We start from the raw sequence: 10794 nt of genomic DNA on the forward strand, positions 1-10794 counted from the left end.
GCTGACATTTCGGCTAATTGACACTTCGGCAAATTTACATTTCGACTAATTAACATTTCGGCAAATTAGCATTTCGGCGAATTGACATTTCGACTAATTGACTTCGGCAAATTGACATTTCGGCAAATTGACATTTCTGCAAATTTACATTTCGACTAATTAGCATTTCGGCAAATTAACATTTCGGCGAATTGACATTTCGGCAAATTGACATTTTCGACTTATTGCACGTCGGCAAAAAGGCATGTCGGCAAATTGCATTTCGACTTTTAGCACCTCGCCCTTTTGACACGTCGGCAAAAAGACACGTCGGCAAAATGCATTCGACATATTGACATTCGGCGAATAAGCATTCGGCAAAATGCAGTTCGGCAAATTGTCCTGTAACCGGTAGACCAGACCATGTTCATCCGTTGCGTCGCAAATGAATGAAATTTATGAGAAGTGAACATCGGAAATATTCTTTTTTTTCTTTTTTTTTAAATAAATTTAGTCCGAACCTTTTGATAGGAAGGATTCACAAGGACAGAGCCACCGCTAAGCGAGGCTTGTTGCGGTGACCCTGCCCTCTACCCTCCGATCGCGCAAATCCAGTTCTATGGCAGAATTTAGAGTCCAAAGTTTAACGTGCGCACATAGCCGCGCACGGCCGGTCCCCTCACTGACTTCGCCTGGCTACGGCCTGCCACCAACCGCAACCATACCTGTCAGGAGGCCCATAAATGTCGAGCGCCCGTCGCGCTTCGAACCCGGACTGTTATAACCGGGAACGCGTGCTCTCACCACGCGGAGTCCAACGCTCTACCAACTGAGCTACGGGACCGGGATTCTTCAGTGACTGATTGGATTATGTAACACGAAAAAATGATAAGATAGGAAAAAATGAGGAAAGCAATAATGGTACCTAATAACCCATCGTATTTAGTTAAACTTCATATGACTTCATCAAAGAGAAACACTTAATTGACTTCTTACACGCATCAACGTTGATACTAAAGAACAAATATATTTATTATTTACTGAACTATGCACATAGAACGTCAACACTAAGATCGGACGTTCAGTAATTTCCGGGAGGCTGCGCGGCCTCCTCCAGATATTTGCGAGTCCCTCGTCTATCCTCGGGCACTTTCTCCACCGCCAGGAGAGCTTCATCGGGCCAGATATTTGACAGACGACTCATGTAGACGGACGGCTGGTCGGACAGCGCGGAGGGCCAGAGCCGGCTGTCCCACCGCCTCCTCCTGACCGGGCCGGCTCTCGACGAGAACTCGGGCACAGGTATGGGAGCAGACTCCACCACTCCCTCTGGCATCGGCCTCACGGGCGCCGCCTTCGGCTCTTCTCCCGTCCCCGGCATACTGGCCTCGGCCGCTGCTCCGGGGTCTTTCTCCTTCGCTTCCTCCGTTCTTTCTAGGCCATCCACCTCCATCGGAGCAGCCGCCTCCTCTCCTTGTAACTCCATGGCCAGCAGGTTCTTATACACGAACGAGGCCGGGCCGCGCGGCGCCTGTGTGGACCGGTGAGAGGCGGTGGGTCTGAAGGAGGACATATCGCAGGAGCAGCCGCCTGAGGCGCCCCTGCAGCGGCCGGAGGTTACCCTGACGGACGTCTGCTCCGGCAGCTCCAGGAACAGGTCATCGCTGCCGCAGCGGCGTGCCGACCGGCCGTCGCAGCCGCCGACGCCCCAGCCGCAGCCGCCCTCGCCCCTGTCCTCGTCTCCGCCACGGTCTCTGCGTCTGCTGCCGTCGGGATCCTCCTCACGAGAGCCGCTGACCTCGGTGGCTAGAGTGGCGGACTGCGCTGGGGGAGGTGTTGTGCTCAGCGTCGGCGTCCTTTGAGCAGCGACCGACTCAGGGCAGAGAGTTTCCCTAGAGAGGTCCTCCAGTGCGTCCTCCATCTCCATATCGGAGTCCGAGCCGGACACAGACTTGGGCGCCGAGTCAAACTCGTCGTATTCGGACTCATCTGCCTCTGAAGCGGCGCAAGGATCTGGAGGTGACTCTACATGGATGTGCTGGCAGGTCGCCGACGGACCGACGTATTCTGATACCCTTCGAGAGAAATTATTCATCAATTCCTTCTTGTCCCAGTCTTCCATTGCAGCCAAGGATGATTTTGCTAGTATCGTGCATGCTTCGATCCAGGCCAGGCATTTGTCTGTTTGCTCGGATCTGACCCGGAGATACTCCGAGCTTAGGTCGGCAGTAACCAGCGGGTTTGATGGGGCCAACTGTGTCTGTAAATAATCTATTGAGGAGCCCTTCGTATTTTCAATTTCTCGGTCGGATTCGTTTCCGTTCATAGTCGTTTCTAGGTCAAGATAACCTAAGATCATCTTCTGAGGCAATGCATCTTGTCCCACTGGTAGCTCTGTGTCAAAAGGCTTCGACTCTAACTTTGGCTCCATCGATTTCCTTGCGTCTTCCCTTTCTTCGTGCATTTGCCCTTCAGGGTGTTCTCCGATTCGGTCTCTTTCACAGGTTTCCTTCTCCTTGTCAAACCTCGGATCCTTGGGTGAGGCGAGTTTATCTGCGTTTTCAACAGAAGCATCCTTCATCGCCACCTCCGTCATCTTCCCACCGTCTCTAGTCAGCACGTTTGACTCCTGAATCACCCGAATAACCTTCTCGAGTCCCCACTCCAGCGAGGACTCCGACTCTGACTCTGACACAGACCCAGAGTCGGACTCCACGCTCATGTGACTAGTTTGGCCAGATTTCTCACCAACCTGAGGACGCGTCTCACTGTCATCTTCAGCTGATGGTTTTCTTTCATCATATGGGGGTGAAGGCGCTCTTTCTGCAGCGGTATCGATTTGTTCTTCGGGCCCAGAAGGCACATATGGGGACATTGAATTGATCTCCTCGCTCATTTCGCATTCCTCTGAAGCTGGCTGGGTAGTGGAGGGTTCCTCGATGGGCTGCAACGATTGACGCTGGGGTCACATTCCTAAACCAGGCCGGATGACCACATAAGTGTACAAGTACCTATGGCAGCTCAAACTTTATGACCAAAGCGGGGTTTACAACAATTCTCCAGTCTCCATACACAGACAGATGCAAAATCGGCCCAGTCCAGCGTCCCTACCTTGCGCTCCGGACTGTGTTCTGGACTGGGAGGACCAGCGGAACACACGGTGACGGAGACCACCTCTCGCCGCTGGGCCGCCTCCCGGTTCCATCTGGCCAGCCTCGCCGCGTACTCGCGCTGCCGCCTCATTTTGTCTTGCTGCAACAGCGGAAGGCGTCAGACCAGCTACGGGGTCGAGCTAGCGGTCACGGATGGCAGGACTTAACCCGCGCATGACTGGGGTATTTTCCATAACGCGAGTGACTGGGGGGGCTCTCCAGAGCCCCCCCCCCCCCTCCTATCTCCGAAACTACTGGGCCGATCGTCAAAATTCAAAGAACGTCTGATATCCCTAGAAAAACTGTGGGGCGAAACCTATTTTCATTGACCTCGAGGTCACCGATGAAGTCACAGGTCAGGTCAAAGTAAAAATTATCGACATTTTTGTTAGTTCACAATTTAGGCTCTGACCGCCGGACCGCCGGTCCGATCAGGCTCATTTTTGGTTTACGCACTCCTTGACGGATGCCTTAGATACCCTGAGGGTACCGAACTTTTACTTCGAATTTTTAAGGTCAAGGCCAGGTCATCCTAGGTCACGAAAATTGTATATCATGTATCGGTCACGTGACGCATGTTTTATGGTCCATTTTACTCGTAGATTTCGAAATTAGTGTCGTCGGTGTCATTTGAGGTCATTGTCAGCTGAATTTACCGGAGGTCAGGTCACTTTCAGGTCAGAAAAGGTCAAATTTTGAAAATGAAATTTTTCAACAAAAAAGGTACCAATCAAATGCAGTTTGAGCTCAGGAACACGATGGTGCCATTTATATTGCTGTACGACGTCAAAAACGTACTGAAAAATGAATTTGAAAAAAAAAACATAAAATTGTAAAATTTTGACAATAATGCCAATAACTTGGCTATTTTTGAAGATATTGGGATAAAACTTGCAAATGAAGTTCATCAGTGTGTGTTCTATCACATATATTCCGGTTTTTGCGAAAAGTCAAAAACTTTTTGAAAAAAAAATCAAAAAATATATTTTTGTAATTGTAAATAAATATTTTTCAAAATTTTCAAAATTTCGAAAATTCGAGATACCAGTTCGATAGCTAAGTGTATTTGTAGACCACTCATGCAAAGAAAATGGATCTAGCTTTAAAACTGAGCTCTTGAGAGCGTTTGCCGTATTTCAGTATTTTGCATGAAAATCGGCCGACATGACGTCACTCTGACGTCATACCCGGCTAAACTATGGTAGCTAGAGTATTGAAATTTTTATACAAGGTGTCAAATTGATGCCTCTGAGGGTACCGCAAGTTTCGTGTTGATCCGTCAAACGGTTTAGGAGATATTGCTGAAAAACATGAGGGGGGCTCTGTAGAGCCCCCCCCCCCCCAGTCATGCGCGGGTTAAATTTCGAAGCTAGGGAGCTAGGTGAGTGAGGTGAAGAAGGTCTATGGAGTGGAAGCCATGCCAACGATAAAGTAAGCAATGGTGATGCTATAACGCAACCTTTTCTGTGATTATCGAGTGAAAATGTATTGCTTTTCATTCAAATCAATTTTTGACACGTAAATATATTTCTTTCTGCGGTATTTCATTATTTGTACCGATGCAAAGCCTGCGCCTCGTCTCCACCCCTACCACATAGCCTGCGTTTGATGTGCTCTGGGTCGGACTCGGGTCCCAGGACTTCCCTACTTTGCGTTTGATGCGCTCCGGATCGGACCCCAGGACTTACCCTGCGTTTGATGCGCTCCGGGTCGGGTCCCAGGTGACCGAGCATGAAGTACTCGCGAGGGTACGGCGTCAGGTTGGGACGGTACTCCACCGGCGTCCGACGGCGGCCGCTGCCCGACACTCCCAGAGAGGAACTCCTGGCAGGCGGCACTCCTGTGGGCGGCACTCCTGCGGGCGACACTCCGGCGGCGGGCACTCGCTGCGAGGAGCCGCCAGCCGCCCTCCGAGGACCGCTGTGTCCCGGTGCGCGACCTCTCCCTGTCGGTGTGGACGTCCTGGATGTCTGGTCAGGACCGGCCTGCCTCTGGCTCTCGGACGCTCCCGCACGACAGCGCCTCGGAGAGGGAGAGGTGGAGGCGACGACATCTCTTGGCGAGCGGGGAGGGGAAATGCCGCCCCTCTTCGTCGAGCTTGAACTCGGTGTAGTTTCCCAATGCATTTTCAGCTTTGTCACACGAGGCAGACTCGGAGTGACCTGCACGTTCAAAACGTTTCAGGTTTTGATAGTACTCAGCATGCACGAATTTGGCAGAACTTTGTATACAACCTTTTTATGGAACGTAAGATAAAAATATTTTTACAGATAGTTGCATTATGCATATGTTAACAGATTCATAGATACGTGGGGCCATTGCAGTATATCAGTTAGGTTCAATCTACAACTTGTTCTAAGCATTTTATGGAATGTGACTCAATAGAAGGTGTTAAATTACCTTATCCTCTTTTTCTTTATGCTGCAAGACGATGAGATCCCTTCTGCGCCGTGGACTAAAGTCGTGTTCCAGGACCGCTGTCTGCTGACCCTCAAAGTCGAGGAGCTGCCCGGTATAGAGCCGTGAGTGGGCGTACGGGGATTACAGGGCAGGTCGGCGGTGATGGGATAAAGCTGCCCAGCACAGAGTAGTGAGTAGGCGAGAGAGGATTACAATGCAGGGCAGAGGTGATGGGATAGAGCTGCTCAGGCCGGATGGAACTTCAGAGAGGGCGCCGGGATAAGACGACGGGACAGATCCCAGATGTGACACAGTGCGATCTGTATGGTGAGCGGTTGCGCTACATAGATTATTTCATGAGGAGGCTTAAAACTAGATGTTGCGCAAATGGATTAGATGTGGAATGACTTAAACGAGCCAGGAAGAGGAAAAAAACGTTTTTAAGATTTCCAACCGGCGACGATAAGCTTGTAGGATTTTTCCCCTTTTAATTTGCAGAATTTAGTTGGGTAGGTACATTAATTATCCCGCTTTACCTACAGCGGTACGCATATGAACATGTTATCAAGTTGTTAAGGTTCAAGTTTGAAAAATCAAAATGCCCAATAAATTTACTAACAAACAGTTCTAACTTATACTGACGCAAATACTTACCAGTCGTGCATTATCATTGACATCGATCAGTGACCAGTTTGCCGGCACAATGGGCGTCCTCTGCCTTCCCCCGGCCGAACCGCAGCTGCTGGGCCTCGCTGAATGCACCGCAGACCTGCGCGCCGCCTGGCGGTTAGTTTCCGAATCATAGCTACTGGACCGCGCCGAGCGTGGTGCCATCCTGCACAATGCCCGGCGGGCGCTACCTGAACTACGGCTGCCCGACTTCGTTGAACGCTGCCTAGACCTGCCTGACACCTGGCGGATGATATCTGAACCACAGCTACTGGACCTCGCCGACAATCGTGCCGATCCACGCGCTGCCTGGTCAGCCTGACAATCGGCCGAGCGGGCTCGGATCGGAATTCGACTTCGACCCCGTCCAACACCGCATGCAGCGCTGTCGGTGGGTCGGATCGGCGGCAGCGTTGTGGGCAGAGGTCGCGCCGGTACCTCGCCACCGGCAGGTCCGACGGTCGAGGCTCGAGGTCGGTAGGTGGTTTGAGGTGCCACAGGAACCTTGGGAAATCGGGACGATTTGGGCCGGCTCGCTGATACTTTTGAGCGCCCAGTGTCGGCGCTGTCGTTATGCGGTGAATTTTTATGTTTGCGTTTTTCTAATTCAATTTTCTTTTGGTGAAATGTGTCTAATTTCTTTCCAGACGAAATGGGAAGCCGTGATGTCTTTTTAGGGCCAGCGTCATGGGTTTTCGGTTTTACCGAGGAAATACATCCCTTGCTAGATGCAGTGCATTTTGCTTCTTGAGGGTCATCCTTATTAAGGTCTTGGGAAACCACCTCAGACGATGAAGCTTCAACCACTTTTGGTGTTACGTCTTTTTCTTGTTTTAGCTCATTGTCCTTTTGCTCTGAGGCATTGTCTGTCTCGATGTCTGCACACTTCGTATCACAGCCGTTTATGTGAGGAAGACATTTTTCCGGGTCTCCAATGCTCTCGTCCTCATTTGAATCGGAAACCAAAGTATCCATGCTGGGTGCTAATGATTATGGGATAAATGCAAATTTTACATGTTTATCTTTGTATTAAGATAAACTCTTAGCCGTAATAAAAAACTATCTCCTTCGCAATGCATGCATAACTATCATACAATTTGTCAGTGCAATTTCAATTCGTGAAAGACTGCATAAAAAATAACACGGTCGATTTTGCGTCAGAAAGGAACCAAGTGCGCAATTTTATTGGAGCACTTTGAACAGGCGAAAACTCGCGTTCATTTTGTCAAGTATTCTTCGTCTGTGAAGATCAATGTGAAACGAAATTTAGTAATCCGAGCACGAGTATGTTTTATTTTCCCCCTTTCGGACGGGTTAATTATGCCTAGCATTGCCACAAAACTAAACTTCATTTAACCCTATTAGTGGCAGGCTCCTGGCTACCCCCTATTAGTGGCAGGTGGGGGGGCTGTTTACGACCCCCCCCCCCTTGATATCTCGAGATCTAACGGGCCGATTTTCAAAATTCAAACGGCATTCGATTTCGCTCAACGAGATCTACATTTCTAAAAAAAATGAAAAAAAGGTTAATAGGGGGGTAGAGGGGGGTAAAAACGGGCAAATTGCAGATACATTTAGACTGTTTATCACGGCCAGGTTTCTGAACCAATCTTAACGCAACTTTTGCCGATCGATAGAGAATGAACCAGGAATTCACATGGATCCTAAAAATATGCATTTTCAAAAATAATAGGCGGATACAGATCACTGAGATTGGGGGTACACAAAAAGTATAGTAAATAAGGTTTTTGTTGGTACTGTTTCTAAAAAGGGTGGCAATGGTCTTGTTACGTTACAATTTTCTTATGAGAGAACGACTAAAATTGTATTGGTCATGCATAGGCGGTGTTAGGGCACCTATGTTGGGAGGTAAAAAATAACCCCCCTTTTTGGACGCCTGGATCCGCCTATTATAGCAAAAACGTGTCAAAAGAGGATGCACAATAACTTTTATATGTTATCACATGATACCTTTCATTCACTGTTCGTAAAACTGGTGCAGCATCGTGATCTTCGCCCAAATGACTCGCTTCACGAATAGGACCCCCCAGTGCTCTGGAGCCGCCCCTGGTAAAGTTAGGAACTTGAAATTTTCAGGGAATGTGCCCAATTTAGTTTTAGGAAAAGTCAGAAAATTTCAGCATCGTAGCTTCAGCGGTTTCGGAGATATTCCCGAAAAACCTGAGGGGTGGATAAAAACAACCCCCCCTGCCACTAATAGGGTTAAAAATAATTCCTTTATTTGAGCTTCGGACAACGTTTGGAACACATATTAGCCGTTTTCACGACGGGCCATCCGGCGAATGCACCTAATTTGACCAAATCTGCACCTAATATCTTTTACATCACATATCTTCACTTTATGAATTTACTAGATGGCATGTTTTGCGCTATAACTTTATGTTTTGATTAAATTGGTTTTACGGATGCATTATGCTGGGTTGAAAATCGTTTTAATTGTATTATTTGGGTCCTTACCCATACCCTACCCTGCCCATACCCTATCTGCCCATACCCTATCCTGCCCATACCCAACTTCTATCCTATCCTACCCATCACCTAACCATACTCTGCCCTGCCCATACCCTGCCCTGCCCATACCCTGCCCTGCCCATACTCTAACACTGCCATTATCCTACCCTGCCCATACCCTACCCGGCCCATACCCAACTTCTACCCTATCCTACCAGTCACCTAACCATACCCTACCCTGCCCATACCTACTCTGCCCATACACTACTTAGTACTCATACCCTAGATGGCCAGCTTTCGGTATATTGATCTGAGAGTAAGAATGCTTTGTTGCTGAGTCGATCCCTAACGGTACGCCAGCTCGTTAAAATGTAACATTAGCAGCCCTCTCGGCGGTTGCCGGCTGGCCGAATGCTACCTAGGGACGAATTCGGGCGAAAAACTTTGTCGCTGACCGGCCGCGAACCATCCGCCTTCGGATTAGGAGACCGGCATCCTATCCACTCGGCCGCGCCGTCAGCGACTGATGGGAGATTATTAGACAAATATAAAGCACACGGTAATATTACTGCGCCGGTGCCGCGTTCAAGCCCGGCCGCCGCCGCTCAACCGGTAAAAACGCGTCGAAAACGGTATAATCATTGTTCTGTTTCTTAGAGCCCTTGATGACTTTTTGAAAATATTTTGGGTGGATATTGATCAGAAAAGAGTGTTCTTTCACTCTATGGTAAATTTATAGCCATAAGTCTTCGTTATCAAGGCATTATGACGGTGCAAAGACGACCATGCCTTTTACGCGTAAAACTTGCAATTTGTAAGCGTTTAATTATAAAGATGTGCAAGTGAATGGTCAAAAATATATGTATTCTGAAAAGGTCAGATCCTCTTTTAGTCCGTGAAATGCATCCCGTGTCATTCGAGTGCATCGTCTTCAAATGCCAACGTTTTTCCTGAAATGTGTAAAAAATGCCCGTTTTCTCGAGATTAGAGGCTATTTCTTTGCACGTGGTACATACCTAAGAAAAAACTTATTGCATACGATAGACCCATCTCTTCTGTATCCATCAGTGAAAACCGCATGTCGCTGCGACTTACGGTTGCCGAGATATAAGCCCGGGAAAGGAGCGCTGCAGGCCCGATTTTCGCCCGTTGGCGGTTTTCGCCGGCCACGTGTTAAGCCTATGAGAGCACCCTTTTGCACGTGCTGAAGGCGCACCCCTGGGCCGATTACCCCCAAATTTTAATACAAAGGCCCCCCACGCCCAGAGATTCGGCATGCCAAATTTCACGTCGCTACGCGGCGCCGTTCCGGCGCATTAAGACACATAAGGCATGACAGTCGCACGGACAACTTATAATTCATAATATAGACGATAGACGATAGACGACTTATAAATCATAATATAGACTAGATGGCATATTTTGCGCTATAACTGTGCGTTTTGATAGATGCATTTGATGGGGCATTAGTTTTGGGCGTGGGAACTTATTATTTTTATTTGTCTTATTTTGTCGGAGTTGGATATTTGTTTGAACGGCATGTTATGCTGGTGCTGGTTGCGGGTTGTTAGAGCCTTTCTCATGGTTTGCCTTTATCGAACTCAAACCCACCCTACCCTACCCTACCCTACCCATACCCTACCTTACTAATAACCTACACATAGTTACCCTTCTCATACTCGATTAAAGTAACGTACCAAATTTGAGCGCAATCGGCCCAGCCGTTCTTGAGATATCCCGCGCGGGGCTGGGGGGTAAATTTTACCCCCCTCGCGAATTTTTGCAATATCTCAAAAACGGCGGCGCGCAGCGCCGCCAAACTTTCAGTACCTTTTCTTACATCAATTTGACACGTTCCCTGAAAATTTGAGCGAAATCCGTCGGAAAATTTTTGAGAAATTGACGTTTTAGTGACGTCATGTTCGCCATTAATTTCGCCTCAAAAACGGCAAAAGTTCAAACGCCGCTAACATCTTCATTTTTAAAGGAATCAAGACGTAACAAAAAAGGGTATACGTAATTCTACTTCGTCTATCAAATGGCTATCTCCGTTTTTTGAAAATTTTGGATTTTGGCCCAATTTTTTTTTCAAAAAACTGACTTTTTTGGGAAAATAATTATA

The 10794-nt window shown here is 48.3% G+C and overlaps 1 protein-coding gene across 4 annotated transcripts; it reads right to left on the bottom strand.

Annotated features, from left to right (window-relative positions):
* Positions 1 to 993: 993 nt before the first annotated feature.
* Positions 994 to 7395, bottom strand: LOC122388355. Of its 4 annotated transcripts, none has more exons than XM_043379387.1 (5): positions 6186 to 7395; positions 5532 to 5636; positions 4820 to 5293; positions 3091 to 3227; positions 994 to 2923 (listed from the first exon to the last, which is right to left on the bottom strand). In XM_043379387.1, exons 4-5 carry the CDS (start codon positions 3220 to 3222, stop codon positions 1061 to 1063), a joined length of 1995 nt encoding a protein of 664 aa, XP_043235322.1. In that variant the 5' UTR covers positions 3223 to 3227; positions 4820 to 5293; positions 5532 to 5636; positions 6186 to 7395; the 3' UTR covers positions 994 to 1060. The 4 variants fall into 4 exon arrangements, with proteins under 4 accessions (XP_043235322.1, XP_043235320.1, XP_043235321.1 ...); XM_043379385.1 differs by having other exon boundaries at positions 3091 to 3231; XM_043379386.1 differs by lacking the exon at positions 5532 to 5636 and having other exon boundaries at positions 3091 to 3231; positions 6186 to 7376.
* Between the last annotated feature and the right edge of the window lie 3399 nt (positions 7396 to 10794).

The sequence above is a fragment of the Amphibalanus amphitrite genome, unplaced genomic scaffold, assembly GCF_019059575.1.
Source record: "Amphibalanus amphitrite isolate SeventyFive unplaced genomic scaffold, NRLGWU_Aamphi_draft 000319F_arrow, whole genome shotgun sequence".
In the NCBI taxonomy this organism is placed as follows: domain Eukaryota; kingdom Metazoa; phylum Arthropoda; class Thecostraca; order Balanomorpha; family Balanidae; genus Amphibalanus; species Amphibalanus amphitrite.

Coding starts and splice junctions, on each gene's coding strand:
- LOC122388355 (XM_043379385.1), bottom strand. CDS start 7,175: ATGGATACTTTGGTTTCCGATTCAAATGAGGACGAGAGCATTGGAGAC. Junction 5,294..5,531: donor ATAAAGAAAAAGAGGATAAG/GTAATTTAACAC, acceptor TTGAACGTGCAG/GTCACTCCGAGTCTGCCTCG. Junction 2,924..3,090: donor AACACAGTCCGGAGCGCAAG/GTAGGGACGCTG, acceptor CAATCGTTGCAG/CCCATCGAGGAACCCTCCAC.